Genomic DNA, 22155 nt, shown 5'->3' on the forward strand with positions numbered 1-22155 from the left:
ACAGAATGTTGTCTCGAAAGTTTTATGTTATTTATGATTAGAAATGAGAAGTCAAACTTGTAAAGCGAATGGTTGTTGTAAGCGCGCCATCTTGTAGCTCATGATGAGACTTGCTAGCGGGCCCTCTATTGGCTGCGCGAAGTCACGTGACACTAGTTGATTTCTCGTGTGTAAAAAATGCTTACAAAAACCGCTTTAATTTGTCACGTCTATAAATTCAGCCCAAAGGTGTGTGTTTTTTTTAAAATAAATGTATTTATTGGTAAAAATACAACATTCGTAGAGCAAATGTTGCCTGCAAACGCGCTATCTGGAGGCTGACTTTTAAGTGCTTCCGAGCTCCCCATTGGCTGAGTTGGTCACGTGCTGCTCATTGGTCCATACAAAAACGCTTCGTTTGTCATGTTTTATTAAAAAAAACAAAAACAAACAAAAAAACGTGGATTGAGTCTGATTTGCAGGTATGTTAGCTCTGTTCCACAGAGCTGCCTGTCTTCAACAGCCGCACTGCCATTTTTTTTTTCTTCTTATGAATACAAATATGTAAACTAACTCTCCCAACTTCCTTCACAAGCATTCCACGCATGGCCACAAGCTCTTGTATTTCCAAAACATACATTTCCCATAATTTTCACTTATGCTCCTTTCATTCAATTGGCACTTTATCAGCTGGTTATGTAACGTAGATGCGTCTTTTAAAAAAAAAAAAAAAAAAATCAAGGAGCCTGTAGTGTCTTATTGTATACACCAGATGGCACTAGTAAGCCATACCACTAGTACTTTTTATAAATTACAAAATTTTGTGAACAACCAACAGTGTTCGTTGTTTTAAGCAATTTCCATCACACCTGCGTGCAATGTGTATGTAACAAAAACAATGTTTTTCTTTTTTTAAAATCTCTCTCAAACAGACTTGTGAGGACTCTCTTCCACACGTTCACAGTCAAGATGGCGGAGGACGCAGACTCTTGCACTTCATGTCGTCCAGAGTCTTCCAGTACTTGTAGTTCTCCGACAGGTGCTCCATGAGACCCGGCAGGCTGGCGAAAGCTGAGGGGAGACGGCCATAAAATCGGTAAGCGGTGGTCCGTCGTCATGGAAACGTACCGCATGCGGGAGGAGGGGGCCAGAGTTGTTATCAACTATGATAAAGCAAGTCTGTCGGTAAAATAATGTAGGGTTGTTGTGAGTGGAAAAATAAGATGTAATTTTACAAAAATAAATTGAAATTTATGAGAAATAAGTTAGGGGCAATGGTGTGAGTAAAAGGTTGCAATTATGCATTAAAAAAAGATGCAATTTTGCAAACAAAGAATTTATAAATTATATAATTTTACATGAAAACAGTAATTCACAAAAAAGTAAAGCTACGGAAATAAAGGTGTAATTTTACACACACAAAAAAAAAAAACACTTCACACTGATTGAGAACTGTTGCGTACAGCCACAAGGGGGCATACTTGCTAAAATTATGCCAACGTAACTTCACTCTGATAAGAAGCAACACAATTTTATTTTTGTAATGTTCCAACTTTATCCACATGATATCTCAGCGTTACACAACTTATTTGTAATCTCATTTTTATTTTATTTTTTTTTCTATGAAGACTTTATTTTAAGACATTTTTCTTGTGGCAAAACTCTTACTGTGTATTGTAAAATTTCACTATCTTTTTTTTTCTTCTTTTTTTTTTTTGTCGTTATGTGGTACGATGGCATTGTGCAAAAAAAAAAAAAAAACGTTTTCTGGATTCGTTCGAGATGTTCGCAATCTGAGCCGTGATTGGTTGTTACCTGAACCTTTGAGCAACTGTGAAGTCATTTTCAGTTGACAGCAAGTGGTTAAAATGGCCGACCTTTTTTTTTTTTTTTCCCTCACAACAATGTTACTCCCCCGTAATTCCATCATTCCTACCATCCCAAGCGTCAAACATGTCGGTGATGAAGTAGTCGATGAAGGAGAGCTGCGACTTGGGCACGCTGCAGGTGTTGCGGTCAAACACCGGCATCACCACGGGCAAGCCCTGCCTCTTCTCCTCATCCGTCTGCGAGAGGACGCAGGGAGAAGAAGAAGAAAAAAGAAAAAAAAGATCACCGCGGCGCGGCGACAACAGCGCGTCCATGTCGCGGCGCCTTACCTGAGCGAAGTACTCCTCGGAAATGCGCCCCGCCCACTCGATGCAGAGTTCCAGCGGCCGGCACGGGTTGGCCACGTCGGCGCATTTGATCAGCATTCGCTTGATCAGCAGTCGGTCCTCCGGAGAGGTCTTGACGCTCGCTTGACCCTCGCAGTCGCTGCTCATGCTCTGCGCACAACGCGGAGACACTTTTCCCCTCACGATGGCAACTCAGGGACCAATTTATTTATATACGTAGTAAAAAGTGAAGAAAAAAAAAATCAAAAGCAGTTTTACAACAATGAAATTGAAGAGTAGTTACGAGAACAAAGTTGCAACTTACAAAAAAAAAGACAAATGGTGTAGTGTTATGTATAAAGAATTTTAATTTTATGGGCACAATTTATGGCAATAAAGTCGTCATGTTATGGAAAAAAAATTCATAGTAATCATAGTACAAAATGTGTCGAGATTTTTACGTGAAAATGTAGCGCAAAAATAGTTGTAATGAGAATTTTACAAGAAAAAGTTGTAATGTTACGAGCTAACAACAATAACAAAAGTGAGGTTACTATTTATAACCTCATGTTATGAGAATAATGTCATATTGTTAAGAGAACATGTTACCTGAAAAAATATATATATTTTAAGGATGTTATTGCCTTTTGGCTTTTGCTGCAACAGGTTCACAATAAAAAAAAAAGTTGTCATGTTACCAAAAATAATTCTCAATTTTATTAGAATAAAGTCGTCAAAGAAATTCAGTGAAAAAGTTGGACTTTTATCTCACTAAAATAGTTATGCTACTATAAAAAAAATAAAAAAATAAAGTAAATTTAAAAAAAAAATGAAAACAACCCTTAAACCTTAAATAATTGTAATTTTATGGGTACAATTTATGGCAATAAAGTTGTCATGTTATGGGAAAAAAAATCATAGTAATTATAGTTGTAACAGTTACAAAAAATGAAATGCACTGAACAAAATGTGTTACGATATGTTGTAATGTTACAAGAATAACGCGTAACCGTGTAAAATAATTTGTAAAGCTATGAAAACAAATCTTACAATAATGTTAGAAGAATAGCATCGTAATGTTAAGTGAAAGTTGGCCCGTCAAATGTGTGTTTAAAAACAAAACAAAAACAAAGCTACGTTTCACACTCACACACGTGTTGGTCTCCTCGAAGGCGGCCAAGGGTTTGTTGATGCTGTTGACAAACTTGTTGACGTGCTCAAAGTGTCGCGTCATCTCCGTGGCCAGCACCATGTCAATGATGGCCTGCCGCAACGTTCGGAACTGGTTCCTGTTGGCGTTTGGAACAAATATGGGATTTCCATTTCATTATCAGCTATTTCATTTTTGTTTTTAACTCATTCGCTCGCAGCCATTTTCACTTCAAGCAACCCCCACCGCTCCCGGCTGTTTTACGGGATTTTGACTGATTTTGCAAGGTCCACAAAGTATTCTGTTCTATTGCTATAAAAACATGGAACCTACCGAAAGAAAGATTAGAGTTTCTTCTTTCATCAGGACAAAAAATAAATATTTGTAACTGTTTCCGCTTTGCAGCAATTAGCATTAGAATATAGATAAGTTTCATCATTATTCAAAAACCTGCTGAAAACACTGGCAAAAAGAGCTTGTTGCAACATGGCCCCGGCTGATCTCTTATACTCTGCTGCCACCTGCTGGCCATTTTTTTGTAATAACACCATTGTTTTAAGTGACATCTTCTTGTCAGAAGCTGTATCAAAGCAAAAAAAAAAAAAAAAAACCCGTCTGGGAGTGCAGGACAAAGTATTAATAAAAAAACAAAAAAACGTATTTATACGTTTTTGGGTTTGAATAGGTTAATTGGTCTGATAATCATGATTTATTAATCACATACAACAATAAAATACTGTATGATAATCTGTTCATCTAGTCTGAGATCATAATTATTAAAAAAATAAAATAAAAGTGTCCCTGGTGAGTTGTGAGATGTCGAGAGTAAACAGTGCAGACCGCTCAATGTTCTTGAAGATGTTACTCTTGCCGTCGCGCATGGTGAGCTGGAAGGCGAGGGCGGCGTGGTGGCTCTCCAGCACCGCCGTGTCGTTGTACAGGACGGCCAGCTCGCTGCCGGCGTTGCACAAGAAGGAGTTGGTGCGGCCCGGGTGGTCCACGTCGTGTACGGTGGCCGCAATCAACGCCGCCACCTCGTCCAGCTGGTCGAGATTGCTCTGAAGAAAAAAAACAAAAAAAAAACAGAAGACGGGACGTCAGAATGCCCCGCTTGACATTTTTGCGCTCGAGGTGTCCCTCAGGGCTCCGTGCTCGGTCCCTTTATGTTTTCCATACACTACAATACAGTACGTCAGGAAGATGTCTGATTGAAGTTGCAATGTTATGAAAATAAAGTTAATGTCACAAGAACGACGTCACAATTATGCAAGAAAAACTTTTATTGGTACAAGAGAAAATGTATGTTGCTTGAAAAAAAATTAGGGATGTAACGATATCCAACCATCACGATACGATATTATCACGGGGTGTTATTGTGGGGCGTTGGCAATATTTAAAAAATATCACAATATTGTAAAAAAGAGCTCATACTAAAAAAAAAACACACACTATTGTGCTTTTGTACATAACAGCAATGCATATAAACCACCTACAATTTCTTTTTTTTTTTTTTCAACCACCTACAATCTCTAATAACAATATTGAGGCACTTACTTGCTAATGCAAGCACACATTGAGCAAATTAGGTTCCCCTTCATCTGGCAATTAGCATAGATTTTAAACGTAGAAGGCCAAAACATACCTAATGAAAATTAAATTGCACTAATAAACTAGCCACTAGAGGGTGCTAGAACTGCACAAATGGAAATCAACCTGACTTTTTAAACAGACGTGTTCCTTTTAAATTACATGACGACGACGATATTGTGGCAGTTTTAACATCACGATATCACGATATCGCCCTTATCGTGACATACCTAAAAAAAACAAAGAAAAAATGTTAATGTTACCATAAAGAATTTGTATTCGAGAGATGAGAATAAACTTGTGAGGAAGTTGTAACGTTTCAACGAAGTTGTCATGTTTTCATGTCAGAGAGAACAAAAGTATAATGTTACAAGAATAAAGTTGTCATTTGAATTTGCACCTGAGGAGTCCCTCAAGGCTCCTTCCTTAATCCCCTATTTTTTTCCCCCCCAATAAAAATATCCATAAATGAATCATGAATGGATGTACATGCCACTAACCTTGACTCTCTCCTTGCGCAAGAAATATGCGGTGGCGTGCAGGACGTCGGCGGCGTGCGTGGAGTTGTGGTAGGCGTTGGACGAGTGGTAGCTAGCTTCCATCAGCTGCAGCCAGGAGCGCAGCGACGTCTCAGTACAGTCCAGGAAGTCGCCCACCCCGAAACTGGTGAAGATCTTCAGGCCCAAGTAAGTCAGCGGCCTTTGAGTCAAGCGACCAAAAACATGGTTAGCATCGCCGATCAACTGCTAAAAGACTGTTAGCGTAACATTCAAACTACAATGCTAACAGCAAAACCTCGCTACGTTAGCTTCCAACTCTCACCGCGATTTTCCTTTCGTTGACACGCACATTTATTTAAGCCAGATGAACGCAGGTAAAGGTCAATACACATAAAGTGATTAGAATGCACCTCTTGTGCGTGGCCGCTTCCAAGTCGAGGATGTTAAACTCCCAGCATTCCTCATCGTTCAGCATGTCGGCGATGGACTGAGGGACGTCGCTCAGTGTGACCGGAATTGCTAGCTGGCTTTGGCTCATGTCTGGAAGAAATCATGACCTCATCAAACCCCCATTCCAGCCATGCAACTTGATGGTTAGACAGAAAATAACGTGACGAAGCAAAAAAATAAAAAATAAAAATTCAAATTGTCTTTTTTTTTTTCGTGTGGAAGTTACATGACATTACACGTCAACAATGCTAATCAATTTAAAGTTGTGAATTTCTTTTTGAAGCTCACTTACTTTTGGAGAAAACATACTCGTTGCCAGATAGCCGCCGCAGCCCGTCCTGTGGAAGGAAATTAAAATGTTTTAATTAGGGGTGTCAAAATTAGTTTGTGAGTTTTGAGTTACCGGTAATTTAAAGTTCCTTTAACGCCATTAATTTCTTTAATGTGCGATTAACGAGTACAACCGCCGCACATCCATGTAAACATTTAGCAGTAAAAAATTTAATGAAAATGCAAATGTGTGTGGAGACTGGGGCCAAGTTGTTGTTTTTTTTTTTTTTTTTTTTTTTCAATTTTAAAATGTGCAGAATTTCACAAGTTACTTCATGTTTAAGATTAGATAGCTCTTAATATGAACAAAAAAAATGCACCGAGCTGTCACCGTCTTAAAAATGCAATTATGCCATCTAGTGGCAGAAATATTACCTCACCACAAATCAATATCACACTTTTTTTTGTTTTTGTTTTTACATTACAGTACATCTTTTTTATTTTAAATTAACTCAGTTTGATGAATTATTATAAAATTACTGTATCAATGACCAAAAGATGCAGCCATATTTATATCAGTTTAAAGGGATACTTGACTCATTGAACAATTTTTTTAGCAGTGAAAAGTTAATATTCTGTCCAGAATTAATTTGATAATTTCATTATTTTTCACGTACAATTAATACCTTTCTACTTGCTGTCGACTGATGATGACATCACCTGTGCTAAGGAAGTAGGAAACGGCCAATTCATGGCTCACCTGTTTTCTGGGTTTGGTCAGTAAACTGAGCCATGATTGGTTGTTACCTACTTCCTCAGCACAGATGATGCCATCAAAAGTTGACAGCAAGTAGAAAAATCACTTTTTAAAGGTATTAATTGTACATGAAAAATAATGAAGTTACCACATTAATTATAGACAAAATCTTAACTTTTTATTGCTGAAAACTTTCAACTTTTTTTTTTTGTTAACCTAAATATGAAAAGTTAGAAAAAAAAATTATTGTACATTTCATTGCACATTAAGAACAGATATAAAATGTGAGATTAATCGTGAGTTAACTACTGAAGTCATGCAATTATTTACGATTAAAACTTTTAATCGCCTAGTTTTAATATTCATGCTTAAATTCATCTTATACTAGCATGATAACGCTACATAAAAGAGAGTCATCAGACACTAATCAAAATAGACATCTTAAGCATGAGTGTCTCTTACGCTCATCAGCCCGCCGACCAGGTCGTTAGCGTGTGGGTCGTCGTCCTTGGACGCCAGCTGAGGCGAGTAGAGCTCGGCGGTCCTCAGGATCTCCAGGACGCGCTCCAGCGCCTCGGCCACCGTCAGTGGGCTGTTCTCCTGGGCGGCGTTGATGATGTTGATCACCTGTTGAAATGAAACGGACATGAAATGGTTGTGTCCGGCAGAAGCAATATTGACACTGCAAGTGTAGAGAAATTGGTACTAAAACACCTGAAATGTAAGGCGATTATTAAAAAAATAAATAAAAAAATAGTAACCTTGGTGATGGGAGCCTCGATTGTCATGGAGTGAATCCTGGCAACGGATGAGTGTCTGCGGTTCTGTAAGCTGGCAGCTAGCGGCAGAGTTTTGAAGAGCTGTTAACATTCTAAGAGATAATAATAATAAATATAAGATTTAAATAATCGTAACATTCCCTCACCGTCGCTACTGCGGGAGCTGAGTGATCTCGTGTCCATCGAGTCTTTCCTCCTGTCACGGTGGAGTAGCGAATGGCACTCTTGGAATAACAAGTTGGGAGGGGGTAAAAGCAAAAGAAAAAAGTTCATCAAAATGTATTAGGCTTATCCTCCGCTAACCGCTAAAATTGTGAAAAGCTATACGCTATTAGAATGAGATGTTAATGCTTCTTTGCTACCACATAATAGCAATAACAGTGTCTAAAAAATTGCTAAAATGCGCTAACATAGCACAAAATTAGCCACTATGCTAATAGCAATAACAGTGGCCAAAACATTGCTAAAATGCGCTAACGTAGCACAAAATTAGCCACAATGTTGCTAATAGCAATAACAGTGGCTAAAACATTGCAAAAAGGTGCTAACGTAGCACAAAATTATCCACTAGGTTGCTAATAGCAATAACAGTGGCTAAAAGGTGCTAACGTAGCACAAACCTAGCCACTATGTTGCTAATAGCAATAACAGTGGCTAAAACATTGCTAAAAGGCACTAATTAAGTACGAAATTAGCCACAGTGTTGCTAATAGCAATAACAGTGGCTAAAACATTGCGAAAAAGGCGCTAACGTAGCAAAAAATTAGCCACTGTGCTGCTAATAGCAATAACAGTGGCTAAAACATTGCTAAAAAGGCGCTAACATAGCACAAAATTAGCCACTATGGTGCCAATAGCAATATCAGTGGCTAAAACATTGCTAAAAAGGCGCTAACATAGCACAAAATTAGCCACTATGTTGCTAATAGCAATAAGTGGCTAAAAGGCACTAACGTAGCACAAAATTAGCCACTATGTTGCTAATAGCAATAACAGTGGCTAAAACATTGCTAAAAGGCGCCAACATAACACAAAATTAGCCACAATGCGGCTAATAGCAGTAACAGTGGCTAAAACATTGCTAAAAGGCGCTAACATAGCACAAAATGAGCTAATATATGTTGCTCACAAGCAAAAAGCTTTGATTGAACAAGTCTAACAAAATTGAAATTGCTAACATATCTATGCTAACATGCCACAAACAGAAATACAATGCGAAGTACTGCCCTGCTAATAGCTGCTAATGCTACAAAGTGTGCGCTGGTAACTTTACCTGAGTGAGAATATTCCACAGCACACCGATCCTCCTTGTTATACTTGTGCACCTGACACTTGAAAATGAAAAGAAAAGAATTTATTTGAAGATAAACTGAGAGCAAGTTGTGAAATGTTCCACGAATTGAGTTAAAAAAAAAAAAAAAAAAAAAAAATACCCGGCATGTGGCTTGCTGTCATGACTATTCTTATTGTAATACATTTCAACGAGAACAACGCTTAATGAAATCTTTCTGGATGTTCCAAATGTAGCCGCGAGCGGCATACCATGCAACTGTCGTGGCTAATTCCAACGTGCTTGACTGCAAACAACCGGATGAGTTATAGTATGAAGTTGGCTTGAGCAGAGTCGATGGGATGAAGCGCGCATAAACGCATCTAATGATGATGTATTGTGCGCGGTTGCCAGATTTCAAATAAAAACATGTCTCCTGAATGATCTCAAGCGAAGCGCCCTGGAATAGTTAAGAAGATGGCGACCCTTCAGCGAGAGGGGAAAAAAGTTAAACGGAACATGCTTGAAGTCCCGAGTGCTTACAAAAACACGGCCAACTAAAGAACGCAATGAAATGGAAATCCAGTTTTACGGCCAATTGTGTATTCATCGTGGGCATGCTATCAAATGAGCGTTTGCTTCAAAAAGAAGAACCATGTGGTCTCGTGTCATCCAGCGAATAATCGTCAGATCATATCATGCAAACTAAACTTGTATCGCTACTTTCAATCAGCGATTTGCTGACAACACGAAAAGAAGAACTCCATTGCGACCGAACCAATCGGATCAGCCGCTCGGGATTCCCAATCCCCAATGGGCAACGAGTCAACGCCGTTTGGCAGGCCAATGCAAAAGGATCACCTTTTTGTATACACGAAGGAGGGGGAAAAAAAATGCTAACGCTAGCCTCTCATTCGTATAAATAGACCTGAACCGGCCTGGCCGCTAGCCCTCGCGCGCCTTATCCGGACGCTTAGCCGTATCTTAGCGAAAGCGTGACGCAATTGGGACGGGAGCCTTGCTGAGCGAAGCGACACGCTGGATTCACTACTCAACCCAGGCTGGAATTTGGATGTTTTTTTTTTTGTTTTTTGTTCTTTAAATATTATAAAACGTTAGCGGCACGTTCAAATTTATGCCACGTTAAGGCAGACAACATCGCAGTCTACTTGGAATGCTAATCGTTAATGTAAAGCATACGTAGCAGGTAACTGAGTCAAGAGTTTTCCCTGTTAATTGCTGTTGCTTTGGTTAGCAAACAGGCTGAGTGTTCCATAATTGAGTGTTTAGGAACTGACACAATAATATTTTATTTTGTTTGAATTTTTTAGCACTTTTAGAGGAGCTAGTTTACATAAGCACAGTGGGCGTTGGCAACATAACAACTAAGGAATTTGGTCACTATATTTAGCGTCCCTGTAGCACCAATTTAGTGCTGTCACTATTTTTTTGAGACTTTTTTTTTTTTTTTTTTTTTAGCATTTTTTAACTATTTTTTTAGAATTTGATTATTATTATTATTCAATCGATTAATCGACTAAGCGGATTCATTTTAATTTTACATTAAAATGTATTAAAAAAAAACATCCCCCCCATTAACTGTTTATTAATTGATTGGTGTTTATTTCATACTTTGTATTCGTGTAGTGATTAAAAAAAAAAAAAAAAAAAAAAGTGAGAAATTGAAGAACAATGTTACTGTTTTTGTCATTGTTTTCTAAAAGTACAAACAGATGTTTGCAAATGTCTTGTTTTGATTAAACACAGAAGACAATCAATCTTTTTTCGTGAAGGACTACAGAAATCAGTGAACGATTAACTGTTGATATTCTGAAATCAGATGATTTGGACAATTTTAAATAAAATAAAAAAATGGCTCCAAACGATTACTCGATTATTAAAATAGTTGATAACCGATTACTTGTCGATTAAATCAATTAATTTTGACAGCTCTATACCAGTTAAAAAAAAAAAACAACACGACTAGCGACGTTAACAAAAAAATAATAATAATTGCGCTTTGTGCGTTACAGCAATGGTAAAATATAAAAATATTATAAATACATGTAAAAATTATATAAATATAACATTGAGTTCCTCCGCATAGTGACTCGCCTCACAAGCATATTACGTTCCCCTTCATTTGACCATTCCTGTGGATTTCAAACACATAAGGGCCAAAACATGCCTTGTGAAAATGAAACTGCACTAAAAATCTAGCCACTAGAGGGTGCTACGACAGCACAAATACAAATCAACCCGACTTTTTTTTGGTTTTTTAACAGATGTGCTGCTTTTTAATATCGTGACATGACGGCGACGACGATATATTGCGTCAGTTTTAATATCGCGGTATCACGATATTGTCGTTATCATTATTTTTGCGTCACCTACTTGACCGTTGTTGTCGACGTGCGGTCTCTTGATGGCGACAAAGTGTCTGATCTTCCTGGCGGGAAAAAAGCCAGAAGAAACTTGTCACCTTCTCGGAAACGTAGCCCGGCGCCGTTCGTTGCCTGGACTCACCCTCCTTGGCCGACGACGGGCGTTATATTCACGTGTTGCGCCACGCTGTCGCCCGACTTCTTTGTGGCGTAGTAAATCCCCTGCCATTCCTGCGAGCGACAAAGCGGCGGCGTAAGTTCCAACCAATCTCGGCTTGGGGGCGTCGAGCCGGACTCACCTTTCCTTTTTCGATGCAGGTGTTGATGGCGTCCAACAGGTCGGCCCGGTTCCTGTCGCTCTTCGGGAGCTCGGCCGCCTCCCTGCCGATCAGTTCGCCCTTGCGGTAGCCCGTCATACGCTCAAAGGCGGGGTTCACGTACTGCGAAAAGGACCGTCAAAACTAAGGGGTGTTTCGAGGTGATTACAATTTTTAATCCGAATGACTTCAATAGTTAACTCGCGATTAATCGCAAATTTTATATCTGTTCTAAATGCACAATATTTTTTTTTCCAAGTTTTCATACTCTTGTTAACATAAAAGTGGAACAAAAAGAGAAATATGGCCGCATCTTTTAGCCATTGAAACAGTAATTTCCTAATAATTCATAAAACAGAGTTAAAAAAAATTTAACCCCTTCAGACTCATAGATGGTCGCAGTGGACATGACATATTTGCGCGTCTAAACCGATAAAACGCATCATTTGGATGATGTCATCACTTCCGGTTCATGATTGGATCTGAACCCTTGTGGTCTTTTTGACCAACGCTTGGCTATTTTGCATATACAAATATGGTAATAAATCACAACAACAGTTTTGTTTTTTTGTTTTAGTTTTTTAGGCGCACAAGGGTTAATTAACCAACCAATCACAATCAAAGTTTATTTGCATGATGTTCATGTTAAAAAAAAATATTGCATATAAGCTTGGTAAGTTGACAACACGTTAACAACCATATTATGCTAGCGTCCACTATAACAATTAAAAACATGAGATAACCCCTAAAAAAAATTTCCATGTTGTTCTTATGTGGGAAAAGAAAAAATGCAAGTCTGAAGTGGCTACAAAGATGTACTACTGTACTTTAAAAAAAAAAAGTGTGATACTGATTTGTGTTGAGGTCATTTTTCTGCCACTAGATGGCACAATTGCACTTGTTAAGACGTAAGTGACAGCTCGGTGCATTTTCGGTTCATATTAAAAGCTATCTAATCTTCAAAATAAAGTAACGTGTGAAATTCTGCACATTTCTTTTTAAATTATGAAATACAACTTGAGCACCGTCTCCACAAATATGCACATTATTATTACATTTATTACTGCAACATTTTGATGTGGCTGTGTCTTGTTGCGATGGAATTCCCCCAATACAGGCTTTACAAGTAAGGGGGCGCTCATTCATCGCACGTGAAAAATTTTTTGCGGTGCTAAAGGAACTTTTAAATTAACTCAAAATTAATGCACTAATTTCGACACCCCTAGACAAAACACATCCATGTCAAGATATCTCTAATATTGCTTTTTTTTTTTAATTCCCTGTATTGCCATTATTGCGCTTTTAACGAGTCTTTCCGTCCTTACTTGTATGACGTGGTCTTCACTGGTGATCTCCACGGCTTCCTGGCACTTCTCCAGAGCCGCGAAAGCCGAGTTACAAGCCCTGACAGAAAAGGCAAAATCGGAATCGCGTCCAACATTCACGGACACACGGTGGGACCCGAGCGCGTGATCTCGTACCTGAGTTTGAAGTGGCATCGCACTTCTCCGTGCTCAAGTTGAAGCAGTTCATTGTAGCACACCGACACGCTGGTGTTCTCCACAAATCTCTGCAACGGCGCAAAGAGACAATTGTTTAACTTGTGGTTATACATTGGTTGAAAAAATATATAGATATGATGAAAGTTCATACTCGGCTGAATCCAGCGCACAGCAGAGGAAGAACGGAGGGTTCGTCCTGGTCGGATGGCCTACAACATCACATACAAAAGAAACTTACTTCAGATTTTATTAGATTTAGTATTAGTTTTTTTTTTTTTTTTTTTAAAGAATGCTTGACTCATTGAGCAGTTTTCAGCAGTGAGAAGTTAATATTTTGTCCAGAATGAATTTTATAAATTCATTGTTTTTCATGTACAATTAATACCTTTAAAAAAATATATATATTTTTTTTCTACTTGCTGTCGACTGATGATGACATCACCTGTTTTCTGGGTTTGGTCACTAAACTGAGCCATGATTGGTCGTTACCTACTTCCTCAGCACAGGTGATGTCATCATCAGTTGACGGCAAGTAGAAAAATTACTTTTTAAAGGTACTAACTGTACTGAAAATGGCAAGTATCCCTTTAAATATATGGAGTATTTGCCAAGTGTAATTTTTTTTAATAATAATAAAAAAAAAAAATCTCACTAATTATTGTAAAATACAGTAAACGGTGTCTGTGAGACTTTTTTTCAAATTCAACTTGTATCTCAAGGCACTCCTGTATTTTTGATGTACTTATTCTGCAAAGAATAACAGCGCAGTCAACATTGCATTGAATTACTTTTGTGGCACAACGGCGAGGATAACGGTGTTCTCTGACGGCTTCGTGGCACGGATCATCCTGCAAAACAATAACCAAAAAAACAACAACAAAAAATTAAAAAAAATGCGCTCTTTGCAGTTTAAAATTTGGTTGCAAAGTCTCAAGAACAATTTTTGAAGGAGCTCTGGAAATGGCCAAAATCATTCATTAAATTATTATTATTATTATTATTATTTTTAAAATGTAGTTAATGAAACACGTTTCGTTTTTTTTAAAGCCAGTTGATCACGTCCCCTCACCGGCACACGACCTCTGGCTCAAAATAGCGCGCGTGGCGCCCGTCGATGACGACGATCTCGTGATGCTTGTCCAAGAAACACTCGAGCGCAGACTCGGGCGTTCGGGCGATGTTGCACCGGAAGCCGGCGCGGTCGCACGCCCACCACAAGGCGTCGCTCTGGCCGTCCTCCTTGGCGAACACCAGCAAGACCTGCCGCGTTTGAGGCGGGAGCAAGATGTCAGCCAGCATGAGATGCAATAATTATTGTGCGGTTAGTTTAGAGAAAAAAAAAAAAAAAAAAAAAAAAAGACAGAAAACAGTCGTAATCTTATGAGTTATAAAAAGTGGTTACAAGAAAAAGATGTCATAATCATATTTGTACGACAATAAACTCTCATATTTATTAAGAAGAAACCACATCGCATGTCCTCGTGAAACAAAGTCGTAATCGTACGAGAACAAAGTCATATAAAAAAAAAAAAAAGATGAATATTTTTAAGAAAGAAAGTTGAACGTTTGACCCACAAAAGTAAAAATATATTTCCAAGAGAGAAAGTCAGAATGTTCTGAAAATGAAGTTGGATATTTTCTAGAAAGAAGGCAGATATTTTGAAAGGGGGGTGGGGGAGAGAATGCTGCTTTTGGCGGGAAAAATTTATAATCTTTAAAGGAAAAGTGGTACATTTTCAAAAAAACATTACAATAAAATGTCGTGTATAGTTCAGACAGATTTTTTTTTCTTTTTTAATTTAAAACAATTTCTCAAAAAAAAAATTGTTGTTCTAAATAAGGTCGGAATTTTACACGTATAAAAGTTATTCATTTGGGAGAGAATTATAGAAATTTTCAAAATAAAAAAAAAAAAAGGTCTCTGAGAAAATTTGCACATTTTTATAATGAGATTTTTTTTTCTCGATAAAAGTAGATAGTTGGTTTGAGGATTTGGTTTGAGGAAGAAAATACCCATAATCTTATATGTATAAAGTTATTTCTGAGAAAATGCCAATATATCTTCACGACTAAAAGTCAAATATTTTAGAGGAATATACATGTATTATAGAAAAATATGCATTTTTTTTTTTTTTTTTTTTTTTTTTTTTTAGAAAATATACTATTTATTTTTCCAATAATAGGATATAAGTACATAACTAAGTAAGTCAGTGCTGTCCTAATATTAATATAATATTTAATCAATATTCTGAAAATATAGCTGGGCACCCCTATAGCTCGCACCCTAATTTTGAGCACCCACACCTTCTTCTGAACAGTTAAACCCCAAAATTTGTTTTTACATTGCTGGATGTTGAAGTGTGCTGTGTAGATTTGGTCTATGAATAATCAATCATTGAAGATGAGAAATGCTCTAAAATGGCTTGTCAAGTGAATACGTTTTAATGTAAGTAATTGTAGTCTCGCCTGAATGGGCTCCTGGCTCACTCTCATGGGTCCCACACATTGTTCTGTAGAGGAAACCTGCCAAGAGACAAAACGTTAGCAACGGTATATTTCCGTCACAGGGACACGGTATCAGTTTAACGGGCCGTATCGCCAGCGCCCCCGATGTGTGCGTCACGGACCTCCGCCGCGCGTGGCAAAGTACGTCAAAAGTCAGCCACTCGGCGTACGCGTGACTACAAATGCTAGCTAAGATGTCAAGCTAACTTAGGTTTGGTTGATTATATACAGAAAAAATATGTTTTGTGAAGGCAAACCTTAGATGACTCTTGGCAAGAGGCTTAGACCGATTAGCCATTTTTTTTTTTTTAGCTAGCTAGCTATCAGGTAGAATTACAATGGATTCTCAGACAACAACAGTGTCACTATGGCGACCGTTATGTATAACTGTCATAAATACAGAAAGCTTTTTACTATTTTCCAAGATGTTGCACTTCAACATGGAGAATTGACGTTCATGTTTAATCGTTCGAGAGGCAGCCTGTCCTTTGATGGACTTTGTATGCACTTCACTTTTCATGTGCACTTAGCTAACTTCAAGAGGTTGCGCAAACCTCACTTAAGTTACGTCATGACGCACATCCAACTTTCTGTTTACCTTCCGTGTGACAGTTGTTTATTACAGAAAGACGACACATTCAAGATGGCCATACAATGGCCACTTAAGACAAAATGGAAGACTATTTCTTCGCGTTTTCTGGCATAGGCTACTCATGAGAGACGTCTACAAATTTCATTTTGCGACGTGAAACTGGCTCGGACCTTGCGGAGACGAGTTTCCCATTTCATGGCGAATCAACAAAGTTGGATGTCATGTTACACCTGTGAAAATTCAAACGTTCTGTAATTTGGTGTCGTCGATTTGTCTAAGCACGTGTGGATAACATTTAGTAGCAAAAAATCTCAATAACATGTTCATCTCTAATATTGTTTTGCTTTTGCCTGTGACTCGCATACAAACCAGGCATGTTGTTATCATAGTCAAACCAATCAATTAATCAAACTTTATTTATATAGCACCTTTCATACATTCAAATGCAACTCAAAGTGCTGAACAATTAAAACATCCAGAATACAATAAAAAGACACACACACAAACCACAACTTGGCGGGGCACAGAAGAACCCTGTGAGGAAAAAGGCACCCAGGAGGAGTTCATCTACACTGAAAAGGATGACAACATATTGTGTTTCCCAGGTGTATCTTGTTAGTGTCTCATTCGTGTTGGTGTATTTAGTTAATGGTGTTTGTTCACGCGGTGTAGGAGCATTGTTTTGTTTTGTCTTCTCCTGTCGTGGTGTGCTGTCTTGGTGTTATTTGCCATCAAGTCTAGTTTCCCCACGTCCAAGTCGAGTTTCCCCACGTCCAAGTTGAGTCTCCCCACGTCCAAGTCGAGTTTCCCCACGTCCAAGTCGAGTTTCCCCACGTCCAAGTCGAGTTTCCCCACGTCCAAGTCGAGTTTCCCCACGTCCAAGTCGAGTTTCCCCACGTCCAAGTCGAGTTTCCCCACGTCCAAGTCGAGTTTCCCCACGTCCAAGTCGAGTTTCCCCACGTCCAAGTTGAGTTTCCCCATGTCTAGTCGAGTTTCCTCACGTCCAAGTCGAGTTTCCCCACGTCCAAGTCGAGTTTCCCCACGTCCAAGTCGAGTTTCCTCACGTTCAAGTCGAGTTTCCCCACGTCCAAGTTGAGTCTCCCCACGTCCAAGTCGAGTTTCCTCACGTTCAAGTCGAGTTTCCCCATGTCCAAGTCGAGTTTCCCCACGTCCAAGTCGAGTTTCCCCACGTCCAAGTTGAGTCTCCCCACGTCCAAGTCGAGTTTCCTCACGTTCAAGTCGAGTTTCCCCACGTCCAAGTCGAGTTTCCCCACGTCCAAGTCGAGTTTCCCCACGTCCAAGTTGAGTTTCCCCACGTCCAAGTCGAGTTTCCTCACGTCCAAGTCGAGTTTCCTCACGTCCAAGTCGAGTTTCCCCACGTCCAAGTCGAGTTTCCCCACGTCCAAGTTGAGTTTCCCCACGTCCAAGTCGAGTGTCCTCACGTTCAAGTCGAGTTTCCCCACGTCCAAGTCGAGTTTCCCCACGTCCAAGTCGAGTGTCCTCACGTTCAAGTCGAGTTTCCCCACGTCCAAGTCGAGTTTCCCCACGTCCAAGTTGAGTTTCCCCACGTCAAGTCGAGTTTCCCCACGTCAAGTCGAGTTTCCCCACGTCCAAGTTGAGTTTCCCCATGTCTAGTCGAGTTTCCTCACGTCCAAGTCGAGTTTCCCCACGTCCAAGTCGAGTTTCCCCACGTCCAAGTCGAGTTTCCTCACGTTCAAGTCGAGTTTCCCCACGTCCAAGTTGAGTCTCCCCACGTCCAAGTCGAGTTTCCTCACGTTCAAGTCGAGTTTCCCCATGTCCAAGTCGAGTTTCCCCACGTCCAAGTCGAGTTTCCCCACGTCCAAGTTGAGTCTCCCCACGTCCAAGTCGAGTTTCCTCACGTTCAAGTCGAGTTTCCCCACGTCCAAGTCGAGTTTCCCCACGTCCAAGTCGAGTTTCCCCACGTCCAAGTTGAGTTTCCCCACGTCCAAGTCGAGTTTCCTCACGTCCAAGTCGAGTTTCCCCACGTCCAAGTCGAGTTTCCTCACGTTCAAGTCGAGTTTCCCCACGTCCAAGTCGAGTTTCCCCACGTCCAAGTCGAGTTTCCCCACGTCCAAGTTGAGTTTCCCCACGTCCAAGTCGAGTTTCCTCACGTCCAAGTCGAGTTTCCCCACGTCCAAGTTGAGTTTCCCCACGTCCAAGTCGAGTTTCCCCACGTCCAAGTCGAGTTTCCCCACGTCCAAGTCGAGTTTCCTCACGTCCAAGTCGAGTTTCCCCACGTCCAAGTCGAGTTTCCTCACGTTCAAGTCGAGTTTCCCCACGTCCAAGTCGAGTTTCCCCACGTCCAAGTCGAGTTTCCCCACGTCCAAGTCGAGTTTCCCCACGTCCAAGTCGAGTTTCCTCACGTCCAAGTCGAGTTTCCCCACGTCCAAGTCGAGTTTCCCCACGTCCAAGTCGAGTTTCCCCACGTCCAAGTCGAGTTTCCCCACGTCCAAGTTGAGTTTCCCCACGTCCAAGTCGAGTTTCCTCACGTCCAAGTCGAGTTTCCCCACGTCCAAGTCGAGTTTTCCCACGTCCAAGTCGGGTTTCCCCACGTCCAAGTCGAGTTTCCCCACGTCCAAGTCGAGTTTCCCCACGTCCAAGTCGAGTTTCCCCACGTCCAAGTCGAGTTTCCTCACATCCAAGCCGAGTTTCCCCACGTCCAAGTCGAGTTTCCTCACGTCCAAGTCGAGTTTCCCCACGTCCAAGTTGAGTCTCCCCACGTCCAAGTCGAGTTACCCCACGTCCAAGTTGAGTTTCCCCACGTCCAAGTCGAGTTTCCCCACGTCCAAGTTGAGTCTCCCCAGGTCCAAGTCGAGTTTCCTCACGTTCAAGTCGAGTTTCCCCACGTCCAAGTTGAGTTTCCCCACGTCCAAGTCGAGTTTCCCCAGGTCCAAGTCGAGTTTCCTCACGTTCAAGTCGAGTTTCCCCACGTCCAAGTCGAGTTTCCCCACGTCCAAGTCGAGTTTCCCCACGTCCAAGTTGAGTTTCCCCATGTCTAGTCGAGTTTTCCCACGTCCAAGTCGAGTTTCCTCACGTCCAAGTCGAGTTTCCCCACGTCCAAGTCGAGTTTCCTCACGTCCAAGTCGAGTTTCCCCACGTCCAAGTCGAGTTTCCTCACGTCCAAGTCGAGTTTCCCCACGTCCAAGTCGAGTTTCCTCACGTCCAAGTCGAGTTTCCCCACGTCCAAGTTGAGTTTCCCCATGTCTAGTCGAGTTTTCCCACGTCCAAGTCGAGTTTCCTCACGTCCAAGTCGAGTTCCCCCTTCAACGTCCAAGTCGAGTCTCCCCAACGTCTAGTCGAGTTTTCCCACGTCCAAGTCGAGTTTCCTCACGTCCAAGTCGAGTTCCCCCTCCAACGTCCAAGTCGAGTTCCCCCCCCAACGTCCAAGTCGAGTTTCCTCACGTCCAAGTCGAGTTCCCCCTCCAACGTCCAAGTCGAGTTCCCCCCCCAACGTCCAAGTCCCCCCCAAGTAAATGATAATGATTTGCTGAATACTAATGTATAGTAAGTTTACTTGAGTACACTTTTTGGCTATGACCGATATCTTCACCGGTTATGTTAATAGTCGAAGCAATTTATGGGTTTCGGGTTAGGTTAGAGTTGGTGAGAAGGCTCAAGAAGTGAGAGAGTTAGGTTTCACACACACACACACACAGAGTGAGTCACAACTGGAAGTGCATTTGCGTTCGGGTTAAATTTAGTGGCTTTGCTCGCCACAAAACGCACATTGTTAACAAACTTGCGACGACTCTCATCTCCATCTTTACTGACCTTCGGGCGCGATTGTCGGCAGGCACCAGCGCCTTCATGTGACTGACTCGCTCGCGCACACTGACCAGAGGGGTAAACAAAACACTTGTGCATACAAATATGCGCACAATAACAAACACACACACGCGCGGGAGCATGATCAACAGCATGGAAGATTGCCGGGGTCCTGCAGGCGGGGAAAGGCTTCAAGTGCTGGTCTCAAATAATCAATGGTATCATTGATCACTCCTCTGAAGAAAACAGCTGACAGCCAACCACGCACACACTCGTGACACGGTGCTACATTGCAGCTATCAAAAACGAGCTTGTGTTCATCCGCTGCCACTTTTTTTTGCATCCTGGTTTATTTCTGGGTTTGGTATCGCTGACCTTGATTTGTAGCATAGCCGGGAACATTTGCAACATACGGCTCCACAGGGCGCCATCGCTGACCCCCGATCAGAAAAATAAATTGCTATGTTTAAGTGAAACAGTATTGCGCAATTGGCGTGACCTGTTAATCGTTGGCATTTTGGATGCAGATTTTGCACCCCCTTGTGGAGCCAACCTCTGTATTACGAGAAATGTATGAGCGAATGCTGAACCTGAATCATAAATCAACATTTTCATAAAAACAATAACGGCCATGTCGTGATATCGCAATATTAAATCTGCCACCATATATAGTCGTCATCATGACACGATATTAAAAGCAGCACACAAAAAAAAAGTCAGGTTGATTTCCATTTGTGCAGTTCTAGCACCCTCTGGTGGCTGGCTTTTTAGTGCCGTTTGATTTTCACAAGGCATGTTTTGGCCCTTCTATGTTTAAAATCTTTGCTAATCGTCAGATGATCGTCGTAATTGGCTTGTGAACCGAGTCAATATGTGGAAGAACTCAATGTGTGCATGTTTTAGCAAGTAAATGCATCAATGTTAAGTTAGTGGCTAGCTGCTAGCTCCTAGCCACTAATGCTAGCTGCCATATCATTCAATATCAGTGTATTTTTTTTTTTATTTCTTTTTTTTTTATCGTTCTGAAGTAGCGATTGAACATGATTTTAGGATAAGATTCTGTTGATGTTAGTGGCCACAGTTTGTGACATCAATAATAATATATATTTTTAATCAAGTTACTCAAACTACTCATTCCTAATTGATACATAGGCACCAAAAACAAATGCACTTGAATTCTTTTTTATTTTATTTTTTATTTATTTATTTATTTATTTATTTTTAACCCCTCAAAAAGTATAGCAAATAAAACGGGAATGAAACTCCAATAAGCATTTTCCGTGGACAAATTTTGTTTTTAAAACTTAAAAAATAATAATAATTGAAAAGAAATTCGTGAACCGCGGGTGCCGGACCGCGAGTAGGCGGGGGTTCAATTCTAGTACATGAACAAGTGCATCCGTTAGCAATGCGACTCCGCCGGTGACGTCACGTATAAATACTGGCGCTGCTCATAATAAACAAACACCGCGGCCTGCTCACGTGGGCTCGGCCCGTCACGGGCGCCGCTTACCTTGACGCCGGCGTCGCTGGTCTGCGTCTCGGCCTCGATGAGGGCGTGCGCGCCGCCTCCGCCTCCGCCTCCGCCCCCGCCCGTGTCCCGGCGCTCCCGGCGGGCGTTGAAGCTCGAGTGTCGGCTCTGGTAGGCGATGACGGACGGGATCGTTTGGATGGCGTCGGCCGCGTCGGTCTTGATGAAGAGACCGTGCAGCGCGGCCCCGCCACCGCCGCCGACGCCGACGCCGCCGCCGCCCCCCTGCGAGATGGTGGTGGTGGTCTGGTGCGGCGAGTTGGACTCGTCCGAGTCGCGGCAGTAGATGACGCCGCTCTGCGAGACGTGGATGCTGGGTGCGCAGCCCATGCCGCCCCCCGCTGAGACAGAGTCGCGGTCCTCCTCCTCCTCCTCCTTTTCCCTCCTCTCCTGCTAACAAGGCAGCAGGCTGGATGTCATGCTTGCTATCCGCGCACGTCGGCTCAGCTACGCGGCGTCTATAGTGAATGAATGGGGAAGGCACCTGAACGCATCACACCCACCGCTTCTTCTGTAACATGTTGAGAAGCGATCGTCGGGAGGAACTGACTAGATGTGACATTAGTTATCACCCCCCCCCAACCACCCTTAATATCCCACCCACTCACAATATGACATAATACCCACACTGGCCCCAATC

General features: G+C 41.3%; 1 protein-coding gene across 1 annotated transcript; it reads right to left on the minus strand.

Annotated features, from left to right (window-relative positions):
* Window positions 1-392: 392 nt before the first annotated feature.
* pde8b (phosphodiesterase 8B) lies at window positions 393-22066 on the minus strand. Its single transcript, XM_077498058.1, has 22 exons — window positions 21498-22066; window positions 15568-15624; window positions 14171-14361; window positions 13890-13949; window positions 13253-13310; window positions 13081-13169; window positions 12925-13003; window positions 11582-11722; window positions 11425-11513; window positions 11293-11347; window positions 8902-8959; window positions 7775-7852; window positions 7611-7687; window positions 7312-7476; window positions 6115-6160; window positions 5783-5912; window positions 5373-5571; window positions 4126-4343; window positions 3286-3424; window positions 2139-2306; window positions 1916-2045; window positions 393-1050 (listed from the first exon to the last, which is right to left on the minus strand). Exons 1-22 carry the CDS (start codon window positions 21843-21845, stop codon window positions 944-946), a joined length of 2682 nt encoding a protein of 893 aa, XP_077354184.1. The 5' UTR covers window positions 21846-22066; the 3' UTR covers window positions 393-943.
* Window positions 22067-22155: the final 89 nt, after the last annotated feature.

This window comes from Festucalex cinctus, chromosome 15 (genome assembly GCF_051991245.1).
Source record: "Festucalex cinctus isolate MCC-2025b chromosome 15, RoL_Fcin_1.0, whole genome shotgun sequence".
Classification (NCBI taxonomy): domain Eukaryota; kingdom Metazoa; phylum Chordata; class Actinopteri; order Syngnathiformes; family Syngnathidae; genus Festucalex; species Festucalex cinctus.

Bases quoted from the DNA above. Each gene is read 5' to 3' on its own strand.
- pde8b (XM_077498058.1), bottom strand. From the start codon at position 21,845: ATGGGCTGCGCACCCAGCATCCACGTCTCGCAGAGCGGCGTCATCTAC. The intron at 11,514-11,581 runs GTGAGTCCGGCT...TGTCGCTCGCAG, and splicing joins CCTGCATCGAAAAAGGAAAG to GAATGGCAGGGGATTTACTA. The intron at 5,572-5,782 runs GTGCATTCTAAT...CTTGACTCAAAG, and splicing joins GAAGCGGCCACGCACAAGAG to GCCGCTGACTTACTTGGGCC.